Source organism: Oenanthe melanoleuca, chromosome 4 (genome assembly GCF_029582105.1).
Source record: "Oenanthe melanoleuca isolate GR-GAL-2019-014 chromosome 4, OMel1.0, whole genome shotgun sequence".
Taxonomy (NCBI): Eukaryota; Metazoa; Chordata; class Aves; order Passeriformes; family Muscicapidae; genus Oenanthe; species Oenanthe melanoleuca.
The window spans coordinates 11,835,082-11,857,977 of NC_079337.1; the positions used below are offsets into that span (position 1 = coordinate 11,835,082).

General features: G+C 43.3%; 2 protein-coding genes across 2 annotated transcripts in view; one reads left to right on the top strand and one right to left on the bottom strand.

Annotated features, from left to right (window-relative positions):
* The window catches only part of LRBA (LPS responsive beige-like anchor protein), a 357,700-nt gene that overhangs the window by 182,727 nt on the left and 152,077 nt on the right, over window positions 1-22,896 (top strand). The window contains 3 exon segments of the mRNA XM_056489737.1: window positions 620-744; window positions 7,537-7,683; window positions 10,258-10,394. Coding sequence (XP_056345712.1) covers window positions 620-744; window positions 7,537-7,683; window positions 10,258-10,394 — 409 coding nt within the window.
* MAB21L2 (mab-21 like 2) lies at window positions 13,714-15,305 on the bottom strand. Its single transcript, XM_056489740.1, has one exon. It carries the CDS (start codon window positions 15,303-15,305, stop codon window positions 14,226-14,228), a length of 1,080 nt encoding a protein of 359 aa, XP_056345715.1. The 3' UTR covers window positions 13,714-14,225.

Consider the following 22,896-nt stretch of genomic DNA (forward strand, 5'->3'; position numbering starts at 1 on the left):
AGGGGCTAAATGTAATGAATATTTTAAGAGATTATTTTAATTAAATTCCTGCACATCTAAACAGAGTAATATTTTATTATCACATACATAACCATGTAACTGAGGTATTCATTAAAGTTAACACTTTCTGGACCAAGAATTCATGGCATGATTTACTGACCTTGTGCAAAAAGGCACAAATTAGGAAGAAAAATGAAGGGGGACAGACTTTGATTAATATAGGTAATGCTATACCATATTTATAATAGCCTTTTCCCTATTCTGGTTTATAAATGCAGTCACTGAGAAAGGTGCCCTGCTGAGGCTGAAATGAGGCTGAAATCGGAGCACATGCCACTAGAGTGTGGGGAAACTGATCACACTGTCAGCAATTCATTTCAAAATGATGTATTTAGTGCTCATTTCACCTTCCAAGAAAAAAGGGAAAGGAGTTCCTTAGACTGGAAGGTGATATTGTTATTTTCAAGGACATACCTAAGTAAAAGATTGCAGAAGGGGGGGGAGGTTAGGGAAAAAAAAGGCGAAAGCAGCGCAAACAAGGAGAGCTTTATGCAGAAATTCAGCGCTACCATGCTGGTTGATAATTGCTAACACATGTGGCTCCTCTGTTTCATTGTAGTCGTCCTCGTGAGTTCTGGCGCCTCGACTACTGGGAAGATGACTTGCGGCGCCGGCGACGATTTGTGCGCAACCCCCTCGGATCGACACATCCCGAAGCGACGCTCAGGGCAGCCGGAGAGCATGGTCAGTGTAAAATCTGCCTGCTGCCACCAGCAGCAGGTTCCAGGATGTGGTGGGAAGGAGAGGCTGGAGCTTGGTCCTTGTAGGATGCTAGCAGATGGTCCCAAAGGAAGCCAAGGCTCTTGGCGTTGCGTTTCAGGCGCGTTTGCCGTACGGAGATAACCTGGACGTTCCTTCTCGGCAGCAGCGCTGCTGTTTGCTCAGCTCCTTCTTTCCATCCCAGCTGGGCTGGCACATTGTGCATACCTTGCATACAGTAATTTCAGCCCTCACTAGGCAGGAGAAAAGTGGATGCAATTTTGCTATTAATCCCTGGACAGACTTTTGTGTAAATTACCTGTTTATACTTTAGTAACTTCAGAAGAAGAATTTTTCCTGTTCAAAATTCACACCAGTTATTTCAGTTAGCATATATCTGCCTATTGTTACAGATGTATTAAAACATTTCCACAAGGTAAACTGTACCTTTGCTGAAGTCCTCAAGTTTTTCTGCAAGAATTTGGTGTAGAATAGAGTAGCAAATGTTGACATGCAAAATATTGCTCAGGCAGCAAAATGATAATGATAGTTTCTACCTCGTGATTTTAAAAAAAGGAGATTGCTTTTTTTGCAATTATTACTCCTCATTTCATAACCTGGGATCAGTCAGATATAGGATGCTACGTCCATTCTAGAGAGGAATGTATTTACCAAACTAAAATAATAGTCAGTTTGAGAATTCTGTAGTAAATCAAAATATAAACAGGCAAACAAAACCACACCCAAAGCCAGTGAACTTTGGGGTTTAGTACAAAATTTATGTCTTTGCTATCTAATGAGGGTACACTGGTAAGGTAGAAAAGTCTTCTACTTAAAAATAATTTGCTTATAATTAAAGCTGAGTGCCCTTCACCTTGAAGGTACAAGTCATGAAGCAAATAATTTAAATTTAGTTTGTTTTTTTTTTCTTTTTTAGTTTGTAAATTACTCATATATACATGCATACCTATGCCCACACAAATTGTGTGTGGGGGATACATTTTATGCTAATTTTAGATTGTTAAGTGTATTGTGTGAATGTAGAAGAACATCACTGTTGTAAAGTTGGTTTCTGTCAGGCATCTTAACCTCTTGCACTCAGCCTTAAAGAGCCATTTCTGGGAGAAAATGTCTACAATATGTCAGCTGATATAATGCCAAATGTGACATCAGTCCTCTGAAATAAATGACTATACAGAGAATAGTCAATAAAGTGATCTGAAAGCAATGTTTGTAGAGCCCTACATCTTTGACTATAGAAAGAAAAACAAGATGTAGAATTAATTAACCCACTTTTTGCTTTGGGGGCTGTTGTTCTTTATGTCCTATACCATGGACTTCAGGGCACTAGAGTTCTTTTCTGTTTAATACTCCATGGATGAACAGCAACTTTCCCCCCTTTTAATGTCATATGTACTTTAAGTTAAATAGATCTTGTCACAGTTTGATGTATTCTAGTTGTGTTTTTATATTTAATCTTCATGTTGTTTATCAAAATTTAAAAAATATCTTTATTTTTACTGAAAAATATTTAGAGCAGCCATTTAAATTTGCATAACTAATTCTTCCACAAGTAAAGACACAGTAATGCAATTATTCATATTTCATACTAATGTGTTATTTTCACTGGTCCATACTGTATTTCAAGAGCTGTGGCTTATTATCAGTTTGTAATTGACAGGACAATAATTTTTGTCAATACAAAAGAAGAATGAATAAAAGTAGCCCTATTTCAGAAGTAGCTAATAAGCATAGCTGGTAACTAACTCTGGTAATTTAAATAGGCCTAATTGTTTTCTGTCTGCCTTTCTATTCAGATTCTGACATCCTTAACAGTCTTCTATTGTGTTTAATTTCCTGATACTGTTTTATTCTCAATTTTCTTACTGCTTTTGTTATCTGTTCTGTAACTTTATCTATCCAGTGAATATTTTAGTTTACCCTTAGTCATTATTTAATGTGATTTCTGAAATTATAGATAGTTGTTATCTGCCTGAGTGTGTATACACGTGCAACTGTCTTTTTCCAAGAACTTCCACTGGCAAGGTATAAAATAGATGACCAAAGTATAAATTCAAGTTCAAGTGGAAACTATATACAGTGTATAGGAGTGCAAAGATAGTTGTGATTTTTATTCTTTCATTTTGAATTTGGCTTTCTTGGTGTGTTGGTTTTAGTTTGGTTTGGGTATTTTTTTTTCCTTGAGTTTTAGAAGGCACTGTTGTCAAAAAAATCAACTGGAGTGGCTACTTTAATTTCTTTCTGAATTGATTTTCTAAACTTCTGCTATTAACCAGTTTCCTCTCAGAAATTCCAGTTGTGATCTATATATCCTTAGGATTTGCAGAGTATTTGCCCCGGTATGTTATGATTTCATATCAATAATTTACCATTAATTATTCCATTTTAATTAATTTTGCATGCCTCCGAAGCAACAGCATTTTTAGATAATGTATAAAAGGTTCCCTACTGCCTATTTAAGTTTTTTTCAAAACATCACAGACCAAAACCTGAAATTGGACATAAGGGATTTTGCCAAAAGGGAGGCAGGGGAAAATAATGCATAAATAATGGAACAGTACAAGCAGTAACCATGCTTGATACCATGGATTTTAGCTTACTTTCATTAGAGCATACACATTATCAACTGCTTGGTGTCTTTCAAATACAACCAGATGTATTCTCCACCCCAGAGAACTCACAGTGTAGGAGTCATCCCAATTTGCAACTGTGAAAATGATTCAGAAACAATTGGAAGCCTAGATATTGTTCAGTAAAACCTAGAGAGAGCAACAACAATCAGCTTTGTTGCAGCCTAGTTATGTGTCTTAGGAGCAAGAACCAATCTTTTCCAAGGATTGATTTGATTTGAAGGAGAACCTCTGGTGCAGAGGTGGCAGAATAAATACCTGAAGACTAATGTTCTCTGTTCAGACAATCAATACCAGCCCCATGACTATACTTCTGGCTACCTTCTAGTTAAAAACAAATTTTTTAATTCTGACAATTTAATTGCCATTCCCAAGCCCACATTAGCTTGCTTGGGAAAAAAAGGCTTTAGGTAATTTTTCAAAGGAAAAAGGGAAAAAAAAAAAAAAGGATCCCTCCAAACTGGCTATTTATAAAAGTCAGTCTAATGGTGTATTGTGGGGAAAGGGAAGAGAGGTGAAGGTGCTGTGGTAGGAAGTTTGGGAAGGAGTTAACTCTTTTCTATTCTTCCTGTAACCTACTGTATAGAAATGGAACAAAAATTTCTTGTATAAATGTGGAGAAAAAAAAAAAAAAGAGTAAACCTGTTGGTATTTTGAAATAGACCCCAAAATGCTATATTTGTGAGAGAATCTTTAGCTGCTAGAAAATACTTTATCAAGCTTTTTAACAAGGGATTTACTGGGGTTTTTAATTGATGTTTGTTAAAAATTTGGGGAGAGGGGGATTATAACAGTCTGTAGCATTTCTATCAAGGCAGTAGGTGGAATTCAGGGCTTTGTGGCTGCAAGGGACCAGCAGGTGATCATCTCCAGTGTTGCAGTCGACTGGTTAGTTTGCTTTGCCTCAGCTAGAGGGGTGAAAAAGAAGTCTTAAGGATAATATTTTAAAAACTTGGTTTGAAAGTTGTTGGGTTTTTCATTGATCTGTTTTTAAAGAAATGGGGAGAGTAGAGGGAAGCTTCTGGGAGCCCTTTGTAAAAAAAAACATAGTAGAGATTTTTTTTAATGCACCAGGGCTGGAACCAGAGGGTTTGGTCACACCAACACAGGCAGGCCTGGCAGGGTGGCTAGAGAAGGCAGAGCAGGGTTTGTGATCTGAAATATGAAATCCAGTGTAATATAACTCTGTGCTTATGTGGGACTGGGGTTTGTCACGTGATGTCATGCTCTGTCATACATCTCTCTAACCAGTAAATATATAAAGAGAACTAGACCATGGCCTAGCTGCACCAGTGCATTTATCTACAGAAAAATGGGTGAATCCACGTGGAATATATCCTGTTCTGTGCAGATACACATGTAAGCATGAGAGTGTTGGTTGCAGATGTAGTGCTTTGTGCACATCAGTATACAAAAGGCAGATTTGCTTTATTTACATCAGTACAGAAAAAGCAGATTCTAGTTCAGAGTATGATGTCTCATTACCTTTCACCAGCTGGTATCTGCAGGTGTGTAGACAGGCATCTTCCTGTGCCTGTATTTAAGTTGTATTTATCTTTAACACACGTTTCATGCATGTCAGGAAATACTGGTAGCTAATATCATATACAAAGAGATGACAAAAGTTTACAAAAATGGACTAAAATAATACAGGGTATAAAGTCTCCTATAGAAAAAGGCACATACATAAGGTGTGTGGTTTTGAAACCACAGTAATATCAGTAGTTGGGGAAAGAATTAAAATCTTAGTAAGTGAAAAAGATAGGGCAATATTTCTGTTATTCAGTCATGTTTGGTTTGGAAGCTGCTGTACTGATTTTATTTTTCGTTAAAGACTGAAGGACATACTAACATTTTAGACAAGTTGTACTAAGTATAAAATTATTAACCTTTGATCTTGGCTCTGAATTTAATGTTAAAGTAAAATAGGCAGAGAGTTAGTTTGAAATCAGCATCTTCAGTATAGCACAGATTCTAGCAGAGGAAGCAAAAATAGACATGTACAGTGTATGTACAGTGCAGATGAGCTTTTTGAAATAACAAATATAGTTTGCCTGCATTAAAAGAAAAAAGAAAAGACCAGAAAGAAAAAAAAAAAAAGAAAATAATTTATTATCTTGGACTTCATCTTGAGGTGGTTTTGTTCTATTTTACTTTTTTTTGATCTTGAAGAGAGTGCTGGTAGGGCAGTGACTAAGAGTGCATGTGGTGTGTGTTAGTACACTGATGGTAATTTTACTGCTGCTAACTGCAAATCCTCAAGGGGGAGTTAATTACAGGAAAACCTTCCTAAATATCAGCCGCATATTTTCCATGACAAGAAGGTTTTTCAACTCACGTTGAACAACTCCAGAATCTGAGTTATCATTATTTACATGAGCATATTTTGCAAGAAAGTAAAATTTGTATTTGTACAATGCAGTTAAAGTTTTGCAGTAATTTTTTTAAGGCTCTCTTACAAATGACAGCTATTTCTAGGGCAAAAGGATCATGTATAAATTGCATTTTATTTTGTATGGCAAGTTACATTTCCTTTTATTTCTCTTTCTGGTTGGTTGGTTTGAGGTGGAGGTTTGTGTTTGCTTTTTGTTATTGTTGTTATTGTTTGGGTTTTTTTGTAAGGTCAAGGCCTAAACCAAAACCAGTATTTGGTCATTTGGGGTTTGTTGTTGTTCTTGTGATGGGGTTTTTATAGTTTGGGTTTTGGTTGGGTTTTTTTTTTCTTGTTTTCTTTGTTTTCTTTTCTTTTTTTCTTTTTTTTTTTCATTTCTGGTGAGTGGGTTTTTTTTTTTTGGTGGGTTTTTTTTTTTTTTTTTTTTTTTTTTTTTTTACTTTTTCACTGAACTGAAAGGTTTTATTATTTGCAATTTGGGTGCATATATTTACTTAAACAATTTAAACTTTATGTATTGCCACCAGGGAGTCGCTGCCTTCTGTAAATGTTTGCAGATTAGCATATTTTTAGAGGGAGCCCGTGGAACTTCAAATCAGAGTGAGCAGCCACCAGTGTGTTGAAGTTAGTTGGTCCTGATGTGTTTGGTCAATGTTTTTCAAACACGGCTGTGCCATGGGTATTCTCAATGTATCTTTTAAGAAACAATATTTTCATTTTCAACTTAAAAAAAAAAAAAAAAAAAAAAAAGAATAAAACCGGACACATACACTGCTGCGTTTTGGCATTAACACAGCCGTACTTAGGTGTAGAGGGAGTAATTACTTCTTTCTTTCCCCTTTTTTTTCTAGTTTTTAATTTATTTTTATTTATTCCCCTTTAATTTTTTTTTCCTTTCTCCGTTTCTGCTTCGAGGCGGTGATTTCAATAAAGCAGGTTTCGGGGCGGCGGTGCCGGGAGGCGATGGAGCGCTCCCGGGTTCCGCGGGATTCGTGCGGGGCGGGGACGCGGGGATGCGGGGATGGACACATTGGCCGGCCCGGTGACCGTGTGCGGGGCGGAACGTGGCTCCAGGCGTGCCCTGCCACTTCCCTCCATGCCGAGAATCCCGGCGTGATGCCCCGCGGGAGGCCGGGGCTACCAGGTGCCCCTTGGAAGCAGGTGCAGGCTGTTCTCCGGCTCCGGGGCTCTGCCATCCCGGGGCGGATCCGCCCGCTGCCCCCGGCATGGAGGGATGCGTGGGGATTTTCTGCCTCCGCAGCGGGACGGGAGGGATGCGGGGCAGCTGCAGCGCCGCTCCGCCTCGCCCGCTCCCGGGGTTTTCCCGGCGGGAGCAGCCCCGGTGCCGGTGCCGGTGCTGCCGCTCCTGCTCCCGCTGTTGTCGCGGTCCTTGTTCGGAGCGTGCTTTGGGGGTCACGGTGACTGGTACACCAGCAGCCTCCTCCAGCTCCACTTCCCAAGGAAGGCTGCAGGGAAGGGAGTCTGCTGTATCCTTTTCCCCTCTGTCATAAACACTTGAAATGGTGTTGAACGCTGCGGAGAGCACTGGATAATTTTGAGCAGGCTTAATAGGATTAAAACTAGATGTGTCCTAACATTAGAGGATTAAGACAGGTACTTCCCACAGCTAGTCCTAAGCAGTTTTCTTCCTGAACTTACATTAAAAAAAAAAATAAATAAAATTGCACTCCTTTGTCACTGAGACCTGACAGACAGCACCGTGTCTCTTTTCAGCTCCCGATGAGGATATACTTGTCAAAGGAAAGCAGTCCATCAAGAGTCAAGTTTTAGGAAACCAGAACTCAGAAAGCGAGATTCTCTTGGAAGGTGATGATGATATCATGTCCTTCATGGAGGAAAGAGAAGTGGAGAACTTGACAGGTAATGTCACCTATCTAATTTTCTCCTCAGCTTCTTTACTGTTGGAGTTCTGATCTCCCCATCTCTGCAGTGAATCATGGTCTGGGATACACACTGATAATTAACACACTTCCCATAACTGGGTCATTAAGATAATTTTCTGTTCACCTCATATACTGAAGGTTTATTTGGAGAGAGTTGTGCATTTTCTTTCTCTGTCTTTTTGCTTCTGCAGTAGATACCTATTCTAGAAAGCCTTCCTTATAGAAAAAATAGCTCTACCTTGAAAAGGGCTTCTTTTGTTTTCTTGACCTCATTCCACTCAAATCATCAGACCTAGTGGACAATTAGGCAAGCTGTCTGTAATTTAAGGCTTTGGAGACCTTTAACTTTTTTCCTAAGTCTATAAAATTGTACATACTAGTTATTTACTTGCATGTAAAGGATTTTACTCGCTGGATTTAACTCCTTTAGACTCCTTGACATTCCCCCACTGAAGTTCTTTCTCCACAGACCATGGGCTCATTAGACTATTTTTTTTTTTTTAATACTTCAAATCATTCAACTTAATTAATTTTACATAATTACATGCAACTTTGCTGCTGTTGCAATCTCAGTGGAGTGGGTCCATTTCTGTACAGTTCAAAATGTAAAACCAGAGTAACCAGTGGTTCAGAGACTGGGAGTTATTAAGTGTCTCAATTGCTATTTGAGGTTTTACAGGGAAAATGCAAACTTCTCTGTGTTCCTTTGCTTCTCATCTGGTATTCCATGTATACTTAATTTAGAGAAAAATATAATTTATTGGATAATTCTGTTTCCCTGAGAAGCTGGTAGTATACTCCTACATTGATATGGATCATGCATATGATAATTCACTGAAAATGCTGAAAGTAATTATTTATTGGCATTTTGCTTATCCCTGAACTGCATTCTACTTTTTCTTTTTTTTTTTTTTTTTAATATATTTTTTAAGCAAAGGTAAAAATGCGGCGTAAGGAAAAAGAAAACCTGCATAGGAAGAGTAAAATACAATAAAGTAATAGGAGAATGATGCAAAGGCATTTCTCTATATGAATCTTTTTTTTTTTTTCCCTTTCTAACATGAGCTTCCTTCTCAACAGCCTTCTCCATGTTTCCTTCTATTATTCATTCATTGGTTTGAGTAATACATTCATACTGTAATAGAGGTGAAAGGGGAGTTTAATTATATAATCTTGACAATGGCAATAGGATTAAGAAGTAATCCTCACTAATAAAGTGGTGTGGGTTAGAAATGAAGTGGAAATTGTCAGGGGTCTTCTGCAGGACCTGGACTGCCCCAGCTTCTGCATCTGTCTGCTTGCCCTGTAATTGAATGTCTGCGAGTGATTGAAAAAATGTTATTTCTCCTCTGGATTACATGCTAATGTACAGGGGGCAAAGGGAGACAGCAAAAGAACACATAGCTGCTTATTTCATCCATTTGTGGGGGTGAGCTTTGGGAAATCATGGCAGTTCCACAGCTATCTCATGCCCATCTGCAGACACAATGTATTTGTACGTTGGGAATAGAGGGCAAAGCTGCTCTGATCTCAGCAGAGCATCTCTTCTTTTGTCCTAGTGGCACACATTGAGATTGATGTGAGATTAAGGACCATCACCCTCCTAACAATCGATGGAAATGACAATTCATCTGAATTTTTTGTCAGTTATTCTCACGTTGATTACCTGAACGTGTGTACCTCATTTATAGATGCTTTATTAAAACAAAATTGTCTATGTCACTTTAATATCTTCCACTGTTTTACAAAAGTCAGATAATACTGCAGCCACGTAACTCCATTTCCTTGCCTCTTAATCAGCTAGATGACAAACCTAACCTGCTTTCTTTCTGTATGTGTTAGTTTATATAATGCTGAACCTATTGTTTTCAGTAGTAGTCTGATTTGCCCCTGTGATAAGCCCTGTGGAGATGTGATTATTCCAATAAAAATTCATTCAGTTGGAAACCAACCCTCCAGCTGTTTACTCCCACGGTCCCCAAGCAACACTGACACTGTATGGAATCCTTGAACAATATTTAACATGGAATCAGAAGCTTCTTTAAAATATTTTACTTTAGGTTCTATAACATTGTATAACCTTAACAATAGATTTCCAGCGTCCATGAGGGAACACTTTGCAGTTAGACAACTTTGAGCCTTGGCTACTGTGTTCATCTTTGTGAAATGCTATCAGAACTTCCCAGCAGCTAAAGAGCACATCAGACAGTAAGATTTCAAGTGTTCATGTGTGCTCTCCTGTGTTTCATGTAACAGAGGAGTGCAACTCTTGGAGCTTCTTGACAGAAAATGTGTCTGAGTAAAAGCTGAAGACTGCCATGGTCTGTGTAATGTATGCAGCAGTTTGCAGTTGCAGCTGCTTCAGTGTTTGGCAGCACAGAGACACTGCAAATCTGTTACATATGTTCTTTTCCGGGACAAAAAGGGGTTTGCTCTTTAAGGAAGAGCTGTGCTCTCTGCTTTATTTTCATGTACTTGGCCTGAAAAACGAATAATTTGTAGTTGCATTCTTTTCAGTTTGAGCACTGTTGGTGTTTTCCCGCTTTGGCAGGTCCAGTGTCCCTCAGCACACCAGCCCAGCTCGTGGCACCCTCCGTAGTGGTGAAAGGCACCCTTTCCATCACTCTTTCTGAGCTCTACTTTGAGGTGGATGAAGAAGATCCTAGTTTTAAGAAAATCGACCCAAAGGTAAGAGATCATTGACCCTGAGCTCTGAGAGATGATGACAAATTACCCAAGACCTTTAATTCTTCACTTGACTTCCTTTACCTCTATTGGGCTGCAGTGTTGCTGCTTTAATAACTTTGCCACTGACCATATATGTGGCTGAACTTCACATAGGTGACACCTCCCTTCCTGCTCCTTTTTCTCCCCCTCCCACAATTCGACCTTACTTGAATGTTAATTAGCTTGCTGAGAATAAAGCTCCAGGGAGACATGTCTGAAATAAAGACATCTTGAATCACAGGCCTGTGTGAATATGGGGAAGTTCAGCGAGGCTTTTAGCCTGAATACTTTGTTTTACTTCCCTGATTTTAGCAAAGGTCAGTGTAAAACAGCACTGAACTTCCCACACTCCTAAGTTTGTGGTGCTCCTGTCATATTACTCTATAACACATTTTACAGGGCCCATTATTATTTATTGTGCCTAAGCATAAAACATAATTGCCCTTCTAAAAGATGTTTCTGAGCTGACTTGCTAACTTCCACAAACTTTATTTGCTCTGAGTTGCTTGATTACTCGTCTTTTGGTTAAAATTAGTAACCTTTGGTAAAATTCCAATTTTGAAGGGAGCATGTCGTGCAATTAGCTTAATAACATTGCACTTGAATGTTTCCTACAGTGTTGCAACAACATTTCGAAAGTAGGACACAACTGATAAATATTCTCACAACTTAAGCATAGTCACAGCTCTTGGTTTCTTAAATACCTGCCTAATGTTAAACTGGGTAATAATTTCTTAAGGGTACTGCTATAAGCAGTAGTGTTTTTTTGCTTGTCTGTAGAGAGAATACCTTGTGTGTTAAGCACTGCTTCAGTTCTTTGTTCCTATTGAGTAAATTGCTCTTGTCTGTATTAAAAAATGGAATCGCTGAATCTGAAAGCTGGGATTATCAAATCCTATCAGGGAAAAAATTTATTTTGAAAAGCAGCACTCTCAGATTGTTAGAGCCAGATTTTAATATAAGTGATTAACTAGAATTGTGATTTTATGTGATATCATAAATGAGATTTAACTTTTCTTTTGGTCCTGAAGAATTTTTGAAATATATTGGAAATTATTTTAAGTATGAGATAGTGCTTAAAAATTTTATATGCTTACTCCTTCTATTATGTTTCACTAATCTGCCCCCCCATTTAACTAAAAAACCCCATTTAATGATGAAAAGAATATAAATGTGAAATTAAAGTTTGATGTGTTACCGTATTGCATTTTCCATCTAAAATGTTCTGCTTTGTGTTGTACTAGCATGAGAAAAGTCTTACAGACCTGCATTATTCTGCATTTTTGGTTTTCATGTTCAGCACATGGGATCTCTGAGTACAGTTACTAATTCTTACCATTCCTGTTAAGTGTTTTGTGGGAAAACTGACATATAACATGCAGTTAGCCTCCTTTTCTCCTGCTTCCCAGTGTTTGGTAGAGTTGTTTTCTTAACTGTGAGCAGGAGTTCTGGTTTGGTTTGATTCTATTTTTTACTCTGTATCTGAGCAATTTTCTTAGAGTTCTTGTAACCAGGAGTGGTTGGTTACATGGAATACTGGCTACACCTCTTACATTCTGCTTGCGGTGTTACTTTAGCTGAGGTCTTAAAATTAAGAAAAAAACCCCTTTTATAATGTCTCGGGGGTGGGGGGGGGGTTTGCTAAAAATCAGATCTGAATAATTAAATAAACTAAATAATCTTACAAACAGCATCTTTTCAAGCATTAACGCCTCCCTGCCCCACCCTGTGCTGAAGTCAATGTGTTTTGATAGCAATGATGAGCTGCTGTAGAAAATGCCCCTTGGAAAAAAAAAAAAAAAAAAAAAAAAGCAAAAAGCCCCAACAAGTAATCCGCTGTAAGCTCAGCAGGCCTTCTTAATTAATGAGGCTTCATCTGTTTGATAAATTTAAGTTCCCTGTATATTTGTCTAAACTACTGAAAGGAAAACATTGTGACAAGTTCCTGAAGGAAAACCTGCCTTAGGTAGCGATAGCATCGGCAGCGATACGATCAGAGTTTATCCGGGGGCTCCGGGAAGTTTTGGGAAGGAAAGCCCGTTCTGCCAGGTGATGCGGGACCAGCGCTGTGGAAAGCGCTCGGATGGCTCCACGAAAGACTTGTGGAGCTCTGGAGGGGCTGCGGAGCCGGGATGTGCCCGCTCCGCCGGGCAGGGCATCCCGCACCCCGCTCCTCCGCTGCCGCCAACCAGGATTTCGTTTGTAAACTTAAAGGCAAAAGCTGCGTAAATTCAAATGGTTATTTCTTTCCGCCTCCGTCCACAAAGAAACGAAAATAGTCCTTTGGGGCAAGAGCTTGACTTTTTTTTTTTTTTTCTTTTCCTAACCTCCCCACCGCCCACGAAAGGATATGAAAACTTGCTCGAATTGCTCCGAGCCGGCGTTGCAATCTTTCGGGCAGCTCGAGCGGGGAACGCTGCTGAGGTTTTTAAATCTTAGAAGTGCGTTCCCGATAAAAATCCTGCCAGTATTTCTCAGCCGTCCCGAGCAAGCTTAAAGCGAAATGGGGAATCAGGCAGAGCTTCGCTTTGGGAGAGGGGGCTCGGACAGAGAAGGAGATCGGCAGAGAGCGCCCGGGTGCCGGTGTAGGATCGGGTGGTTTCCTGACGGGTTCCCGCTTATCTCCCCGGCTGACTATGCTGCGGTGCGATTTTATGCTGTACTTAAAAATCGGGGCAAAAACAAATGTTTGTTTAAAAAAAATATCGACCGGTTACTCTAAATGGCATTAATTATTCAGGGTAGATCTATACTTCCTTCGTGTCAAAGTCAAATGGATAAGCGCGTTTGCTCTGGGAAGCGAAAGCAAACAGCGATGGGTTTTTAAAACAAAATGCAGCGCTAGAGATTTACCGGGGGAAAATAAAAGCAAAGAATAGCATAAGGAAAAAATAAATTAAAGGGGAAAAAAAGCCGACTGTAGGGTAGGAATAGGCATGCTGTAATTCTGACTAAACTGCGGCGAGCTGCTGTGCAATGCTCCATATATTCCAAGATTTAGAACAGAACCTTAGAGTAATAGAAATACAGCAGATGTTGTCACATGCTGAACTACAGAATATATAAGATTTTTTTTCTTAGATGCACTTCCTTTTCTTTTAAAATGGAAACTAGAAGGAGGTTTAGAAAACATCATTCAATATGCTGAACTAAAGCTTGGGCTGGGTGCTGCGTTTAGCCTGTCTTTACTTCTCGTGGTTATGTTTCTTTTAAAAAAAATTCCTTCTGAAGTTCAGAAAGAATCTACTTGCCTGAATTTAAGAACCATTCACAAAAAGCGTAAAGTTAAAGTAATATTTTTATTACTATTTGCAACAAGTCAGTTGTGGGGCACATAATCTGACCTTGGCACCGAAATACATTTAACATCAGTAAAACTTTTTTAAAGGGAGATTTGTACATATAGTTAAATAATTTTTTTCACTTGGTGACAACATTCAGGCAAACAAGAGAGCATAAGAAAAGGACTATACATGGATTGGAAAATGTACCTTTCGGGTTTCGTTTTGAAGTTGCAAAAGTCCGATCGCTTCTTTTTTGTGACCTTTTAAAAATTCACATTGGGGGACAGGAGGAGAGAGGCTCTTCCCTTCTTCCGTGCAAGGCGGTGAGAGTTTATGCCGGGAAAACCGTCGGCAAGTTTTTAAAGGCCGAACTGCAGGTGGGTGGGGGGGTGGCGGGGGCGCGTGTCTTTCGCCGCCTCTTTCCGTCGTCGTTCTCGTTAAATAAAAAGTTTTTTAGGCGCTGTTGTTGTTTACGGAGGGCGAGTTTTTGTGCGCGGGGGTGTTAACCCTATAGCTTGTCGAGGCTTTTGGGATTGGTGAGGATTTCTCTGGCTAGCCTCCAGGTCTGTTTGGCAGCGCTTTCCAGGGCCGAGTGGGGTTTGCCCTGAAAGAGGTCTAGGTTGGGCAGGAAGTAGTGGGGGCAGCGCCGGCACTGCAGGCAGGAGATGAGCTGCAGGAGGATGCCGTTCAGCCGGTCGCCCAGGCACGCCTCGTCCCAGTCGGTCTCCCGCGGGTGCTTCTCGCACTCGTACAGCAGCAGCGTCTTCATGTGGTAGTTGTTGAGCGGCTGCCCGGGCAGCTCCAGGTGCCGGTCGCGCAGCGTCTTCAGCACCGACAGGCACTTGTTCCGGCAGCCGCCCATCAGCAGCCGGTTCTCGGCCTCGCCGAACTGCAGCACCCACGCGTCGCTCTCGGCCGAGCTCTGCTTGCCCGTCAGCGAGTAGCACTCCTTGGAGAGCAGGTTGAAGCCCTCCGCCTTCACCTCCGCCACCCGGTTGGGGCCGGGCCAGGGGATGTGGGGCATGGGCCACTGCGCCGCGCTGCGCGGCCAGATCCCGGTGCACTTGAAGGCGGGCGTGATCTGCACCACGTAGCGCTCCCGGATGCGCAGCTTCACCTCGCTCGTGTCCGCGATCATCTTCACCACGTCCCGGTAGCTGCACTTGTCCACGGCCTGGGCCACCAGCGTCTGGAAGCGGGAGCGGATCTTGCGGGCGGACAGGTAGCCCGAGGCGGTGATGAACTCCACCCAGAGGGACATGCTGCGCTTGCGGCCGTCGCTCAGCTTGAGCACGGCGCAGCCCGGCAGGGAGCCGTCGTCCACGAAGTTGAAGACGCCCATCTGGTTGAGGTAGAGCACCACTTCGAACTCGGTGGGCGAGATCACCTCCAGCCCCTCGTAGCGGGCGTCGATCTCGCTTAGGGAGCTGATGAAGCGCGGCTCCTGCACCTCCACCTCCTTCAGCACGTCCGACACGACCTTGCACACCTCCCGGATGGTCTTGGCGATGGCCGCCTTGCGCGCCTGGCAGCGCTCCGTGTAGTATTTGTTGAGCTGGTAGACCAGCTTGGCCTGCGCGGCGATCATGTTGGGGCACAGGTCCGGGCTGTACACCGGGCTCTCGCAGTACGTTGAGGGATCCAATGCTTTAGCGGTGGCTGCAGCTTTGCGGAGGGCACCGGCCAAATCGCAGACCCCCACCGCCTCCGGGAAGAAGGCGGCAGCGGCGCGCCAGTGAGAGCAATTAAAGAAATCGGGGAGGGCGGCGAAGCACAAAGGAGCGAAGCCCAGCGCTGCCCCGGCGAGGAGGAGGAGGAGCGGGCCGGTGCGGGCTGGGCGGCGGTGCTGGCGATGCCGGTGCCGGTGCCGGAGCGGCGGGCAGCCCCCGCGGGCTCCCGGCGCGCAAAGTTTTGGATGGCGATGGGGGCAGGGAAGTCTGGGCTGCCTCTGCGCTCAGGCGCCCACCCCCCAGCGGAGCGACAAAAATGCCGTTTCAATAGTTCATGGAAAAAAAACCCAAAAAAACAAAACAAGAAGCAAACTTCCCCAGGACTCGCAGAAAGGTCCCCGCAGAAAAGCCGGTCGGCGGCGAAGTTTAAAACCGCGCACGGTACGAGAGGAGGAGAAGAATGCGAGCAATGCCCTCAGCGGAAGAGTGAACTCTGTGTCTGTCTGTCTGTCTGCCTCTCTCTCTCTCTTTCAGTCCGTGGCACCGCCAGAGATGTGCATGAGTTTGGCTGCCGCTCGCTCACACTGTCAGGGGGTGTTGTTGATTTCCCTTTTCCTGCTGGAGGCGTTGGCTGAGCCCGGCTCTGTGGCTGTCTCTATCTTTAGGCGCAGACGGGTGCACTCGGTCTGTGATCTCTCATTCCCGTCCCGCAGCTCTACATAGATTGTTGTGAGAGAGAGAGAGAGACTATATGATGGAGAGGAGCTGTTGCTTTTTTTTTTGTTTGTTTGTTTGTTTGTTTTCTTTGCACAGACAGTGTTTTATCCCGGTTGGAGGAGGAGGGCGTAGCTGCCGTGCCCGGGCTGGCTTCTCCTCCCCCCGCGCCCCCCGGAGGTGCGCTGGCTCCGCGGCTCCCGGTCCGTGCGCGCCTCTCGCTCCGCTCCCGCCGCGCCGTGCGCCCGCGCTGCTCTCGCGCCGCCGCCGCCGGGCCCCGTAGTTTATGAATGGGGCCGCGCGCGGGCGCGGGGCGGGGCCGCGCCGCCAATCGCCGCCGAGCTGTCAGCGCCGCGGCCAATCGCCGCGCCCGCCGCGCGCGCACGCGCCCGCGCCGCCCCCCCCGCCCGGCCCCGCGCCCGCTCCGCGCCGGGGGCTCGGAGCCGGGATGGGCTGCGGGGAGAAAACCAAAAAATCCCCCTAACTTCGCCGTGGCTGCTCCCTCCGCTCGCTGCCCCCTCCGCTCGCTGCCAGGGGTCCCGGCGGCAGTGCCCGTGTGTGCGCGGAAAGGAGAGAGGCGGCCCGGGGCTTCGCCGCAGGCATAAATCTTATTGCGCTTAATGCCGGGCTGCAGCAGTGAAAGTGAGACCGTCACCGGAGTAGCCTGGCACACCTTGTTTTACTGCCCCCAGTCACCTTAATTTAGATAAATATCGTGCCATAAAGTTCTTTTCATCCTCCTAAAGCGCGGGATTGAGTTATTCGAAAGGAAACGATATTTTACGCGAGTTTATATTAATAAGAATGGGGAATGGTTTGGACATAAAGGCGTAGCGTCAGGTCGGAGGGAGCCCCGGAGCTGCCGCAGAGCGGCCGGGTCTGCTTCTCCTGCGGGCACGTAGGATGGGAGGAAGGGCAGTTTCCACATCTCCGGTGATCGGGGCAGGAGTGCGTAGCTGCTTTGCCCTCCTCCGGGCGTGCAGTCCCGGACCGGGACCGGGACCAGGACCTTGCCCGTGCGGAGCGCTGCTCCATGCGGAGCCTCCCGGTAACCCGCTCGCAGCGGCTGGGCTCGACTCCTTGCGCTCTCCTGCTTTCGCTGCAGCTGGCTGATTTTAATAAAGAAAATACCGCCGTCTGTTTTCTGTGTGCCTTTAAATTAGAAACATGTCTGGTGCCGACCGTACCGCTGGAAGAAGTAAGTATGGACGTGCCCGGCGCCGGTGCGGCTCCGTCCTCCGCGAGGAGAGCATCGGCTCCCTGCTTCCCGGCGTGCTTCCCTGCGTGCTTCCCGGCGTGCGTCCCTGCCCGCCGCCGGGGCACTCCGCGCCCGGGGATGGGGGGGCTGGCCCGGCGGTGTCAGGTGTCGCCTTCGGGAGGGAGACGAGCCCAGGGAAGGCTCGGAGAGGGGGCAGCTGCCGCGAGGGCAGAGCCGCTGGCTCGCCAGGGCGCTGGCGCCGCTGCTCTCCCGGTCTGTGCGTGTCCCGGGGATGCGCGGGCTGGAGCGGGGCTCTCCGCCCCGGGGCTCCGCGGCTGAGTGCCTGCGGAGCTGCCCCGGCCCCGCGGCCGTGGGAGCGGGCATCGGAGCAGCCGGGGTCCCACGCCTCGCCTCCCGCTGCCCTCCGGCGAAGGGAAGAGTTTCTTGGGGCTGGGGGTCTCTTTTACACCGCCCTCCGCGCCGACCAGGGCTGTGCACAGCCGCTCTCCGAGCAGGGCAGGGCAGGAGGGCTCCGCGGGGTCTCGCTTCCCGCACAGAGCTTCCAGCCCAGGGGTTGCCGTGTCCTGGGCGCGGAGGAGATGCTGGAACAATCAGGCGGCCCTGGCAATGGCGGGGGCACACGCGTTCCTTTTCTCAGGGTAAAAGCAGGAGGAGGGGGCGATTCCCTTCCCACCTCCCCCCCCTCCCGAAACGGTGCCTAATGAGTTAGCGTTACCAGTGTTCAGATTTAAAACAATTCATTACCAATTTTCCTGCCTGAGGTTGAAGCCCTAGTAAATAATAAATCAGCTAAACAAAAGCTGACTTTAATTTATTGCCCCAGCGCTAATTAGAAACATCATTTGAGCAATAAACTTAAACACTTCCAGCAAATAATGCACGTGAAACCCTTCTCTCCCGTGTCTGGGCGTTTGTGGCCGCACTGCATTAAGACCAGCTTCATCTGTGGCGGAATTTGCTCTCGCCGGGATGAATAATTGAAGGGGCAACAGGATCCGAGGAGGCTGTAATTGAAGAGCCCTTGTCACCTCTGCTTTTATGTATGTTAGTGTAGAAGTCCATCAGCAGCTCCTTGATGGTGTATAAAACGAAGTGGCATCCCCTCCAGCAGCAGGAGATACTGTATTCCATTAAAAAAGACCGTGTGCGTGTGTGTGCCGCAGAGAGGGAAACTCTCAGGGCTAAAAGCCACTTGAAGTCTTCAGACCGATTGATCTGTATTCTCTCGTTATAATCCGTCTCATCATACTTGAGTTAATGAGGCAGGGGCGGGGGTGATCTGATGGTCCTTGACAAATTCATTAGGGAGGCTGCGGGACATTTTATTTGACTGTTAAACATCGTGTTTGTTTGGTTTAAGCAGTGCCAACATCAGCATGCCGCTGCCTGGAGCTATAGTGTTTTGTTAGCCAGGGCTTCTGTAAAAAGATACTGGGGAGGGGACGCGGTGTGCAGCGTTTCTCTTGCCTTGGCTCCTCCTGCCCCCTCCCGCTCGTACTGCAGGGAGCTCGGGCGGGTGTAAATCCAGCCCCGCAGGCAAAGGATGTGCCACGGTGTTTTCTTCGAACTCAGGATGGCAAAGTAATAGCGAAGGGCTGCCATTAAGACTTTTTTTAATTTTTTTTTTTCTTCAAAAGAACGCTATTTGTGTTAACCGCTAAAACAACGAAGGAGAAAAGCTGGAATGCAGCTCAGAGTTTTAGCAATAAGCATGCAGGTTTCTTGCTGTGTTATGATACAGCATACTTTCATTTGATTGCCTAGCCAGCTTATCAACGTGGTGTACATTAAATATTTCATAGTCTTTTAATCATGACTGGTGTATTTTAAAGTTTCTACAACATGCTACTGATATGAGGTGTAATTTTAAGGTAAATCAAAGTTTAATCAAAGTGACTTAAGGCTATTAAAGGATTTCTGTCAAACCTGTCCTTTTTCTCTCCCTTGCTGAGAGGCAGAGAGAAAAGTGAATTCAGGAGCAGGTGCTCCCAAAAGGGCTGAGAAGTATTTTTAAGAATAGCATATGAAATATGTATGTGTTTGTATATGCTTTGTTCATGGCAGCTTTGCAGATGAGACCCAGCTAGCGTTCCATTATTTTCTAGTAGATTTCTTCTTTGTCCTTTCATTTAATGGAAACAGTTTTGCAGAAAACGGAATAATTAATCTGCTTGTGGAACCTAGCATTGTGTTATTTTTTTCCTGGAGATCAGTCTTCAAACATTCTCAGCTTTAAGTGCTTTGTAGGACTCTGCTTCCATTTATAGAAGAACTGTATGGGAAAAGAGCTAGTGCCCTTTGCCTGTCATTTTCATACATTCCTGCACTGCTGATGAAGCTTGAACTGCTGCAGGGAATGTATGGATTTGAAAAGAAATGATTCAGTAATGCACGTTGTGTTTCTCCACAGCAGAACCGGGTTAATAGTTACAGCTAACACTGCGCTGGGTTGGAGGGATAACATTCCTTTTGCATTCGATGGGAGTCATGGCTGGGCTTTAGTATCTGCTGATCTGTTCTAAGGTCTGTGTGTATGAAGTTAGTTGATGGCACACACTGGAGGAGAAAGGATGATTTCATTTTTACAAATGTCATTAATGTATCTCATCAGCCTAAAGCGTTGTATAAATCTTGTACCTTTTTTTTTCCTGTGAAGACTGAGTGGTATGGCAATTAAAGAATTTATACTTGTTTCTAGGTCTCCCCAAGATTTTGTTTCTTCCAGCTACTCCTTTAAGTAACTTATTTCTTCTTTCCAGTCTTAAAATGTGAATGTGTTCATAATCTGGTGTTTAACCATAAGCAATCTGCTGCTGAGAGACTTTCTCTAATGCTTTGAACTTTGTATTAAAGGTAGTGTTTTCTCTTTTCTCATGGTGACTAATGATGACTTCTTTTAGCTGTAGACTGGTTTGAATGCTAAATACTATTTTGTAAGTTTATCTTTAGTAAGTATGCAGTCAGGGAAAATCAGATGTACTAAAAAAGAAAAATTCTAGTGCTTTTGTAAAATTATCTTCTTGTTAAAACTTTGTGTGGGCCTTTTGTTTGGATGCAGTTTGGGGTGGGTGCATGCTGTTTCATCCATTAGAAATAACCAAGTTCATGTGTGTTGACTAGTATTTATTTATCATAACTGATTAATACTATTAATAACATCACTTTTAAGAAGGGAGAGCTTGTAACATACCAGGATTTTCTCAGCTTCACCTCCAACTGAATGCATTAACACTTATATGCTTGAGAAAAAATATGAGGTGTGCTACATAGATAATGTCTGGTTCTTAAAAATGCTGTGAGGTTGAATCAGCTCTTCTTTTAAAAGTATGAAAAATGCAAAGATGTTTTAAGTAAAATCAACGTTTCAGTAATGAAAAAAAAAATTAACTTGCAAACTTTTGGCTTTTTTGTCAGTAGCTGCAGATGATTGCTCTGTTTATTGCCTTAGATGTTGATTTCTCTTGTGCATTTGCGTAATGATGCCAACAAACAATAACTTGTGTGGTTTTGCTGGTCAGACAGCTATTTTAGAGATCAAAATCTTCATGCAGCCTTGTCAAGACAAAGCATATGTGTAAGTTAACCTAAAATTGTCTGAGTTGCACTTTTAAAATGTCAGTTCCTAGGTTCAGAGGCAAAAGCTCCTCATTTATAAGCTTATGCTTAAAAAAGTGCTTTCTTGAGTACAACACAGAGCAGTGTGAAATCCTCTGCTCCTCACCAGCCACTGTACAGGTTTTAACCTTTCAGTGAGTTTCTATGATGGCAATTTATAAAGGGGAAAGGGTGTTGTGGGAGGAGGGAATGGAGGGGGCTCAATCTTCTCAATAGCACTGGTGACCAGCACAGAATACATCAAGTCTCTCGCTCTCCTTCCTGTATTTTAAGATGATTTTATTTTGACTTTGGGTCTGATAGAAAAAGCATGCAATTTTTAGTTAATTTAAAAGAAGTCATGTTTAAACAGTCTTCTAACTGTTCACTCATTCAAATTAAATGTAGTCTTAGAACCATCTACTTTTCTGTGCATTGTGCTTCATAGTTTTGAATTTTTATCCTTTGATAGTACTATGTTGACATAAAAGTCATAAACTATGACTTTTCAAACCATTGCAGGGGTTTTGTTGCTACTTCTGATGAGAGAATCAAGTCATAGCTAATCCTATTTAATATCTTGCTGTGCATCTTATTTCAGAATAACTTCTCCATGTTAATATGCTGCTCTCTTTTTAATTTTCTTATGAATTAGGTAAAACCTGTGTGCAAAATAGTTCAAGGTACCATCTCCTGCTGCTGGAAAGGGGAAACTGCATTGGCTCAAATAATGTATAGAAGCCATCTGCATAGCTTAATTGAAATAATATTTGGTGATCTAAGAGATGGAAATTGTTCCTTTTCTTTAACCATCTGAAATAAAACTAGGATGTAAACCAGCTGTCTTGGCCTATGGAAATCAAGGTTCTGCCAGTCTGTTTCTTTTCTTCATTTTCTACTTCTATCTTCCTTTATTATCTTTGTATCCCAAGGAGTCTTTCTTATTTTCTAACTGGTTTTGTCTGCAACAAGGGGCTGGGTTGGTGTGTTTAAATAGACTCTGGATAGAGTGAAAAATCTTTGATCTATGGCTATGACTGCTTCCAAATGATTTGCTTGCTGGGACTGGACACTGTCCATGCCCTTTCACTTCACTATCAGATAGGCACACAAAAAGGACTTGACATGCTACCAGATGCATAGTTAATCATTGCATTAGGTCTGTAAAGGGGACCATCCAGACTCAATTAGGTCTACCATTTTTAACTAGTGTTTGCTCTGTAGTTTGTTTGGAGTACAATATTAATTCTAACTGCCATTCTGTTTATCTGAAGGGCTTTAATGCAGTTCTGTGCTTTCATTTTCGAGGAGTCTTCTCTGCATTTGTGCTGTTTTGTGTTTTTTTTAGAACATTGTGTATTTGTTAAAATGTAAAAAATATCGCAGTGTAACATATTATCTGAAGCTTTAATGAAAAGTGTTTTTTTTTCTTTTTGTAATTCAGCAGTTTTCCTTTCTTTTTTCCAGTTTCAAAAAGTGCATTTGAAATAACCTAAATGCAGCAGCTGGCATATATTGAGTCAACATTCAGAAGTAAAGCTTACAAGGGTATCTGGAGTTTTGGAACTGAATCTTAAATGCTGAAAACCAAGCAGCAGCACTTTTCCTCTCCTTATTTACCAAGAGCTCATTCTTGTGTCTGGCACTGCGTGGTTTTGTGCGAGAAGGATATTAAGGATGCATGAGTTAAAAGGGTTCAGCTGTAGAGTAAAAAGCATTACTTAAAATATAGTTCTGAATCTTGCTGGGATTTCTAGGGGTAGCTTGTATATTTACATTAATAGTTTTTAACTGTATTCATTAAATAAAGTCCAATGAAAATTTCTAGCCTTCTCAGAGTTTCAAAAAAAAATAGTATTAACTACAATTCATAGATGTAGCCAGTCCTTTCATGGTGTGTAGAAGCTTGGGTGTTCAAATTGTGTAAATTCTTCGGGTCGCTCATGCTGTCTGCATGTTCCATTAATGCTTATATTGTGTAT

Excerpts from the sequence above, each read along its gene's own strand:
- MAB21L2 (XM_056489740.1), bottom strand. The coding sequence starts at position 15,305 with ATGATCGCCGCGCAGGCCAAGCTGGTCTACCAGCTCAACAAATACTAC.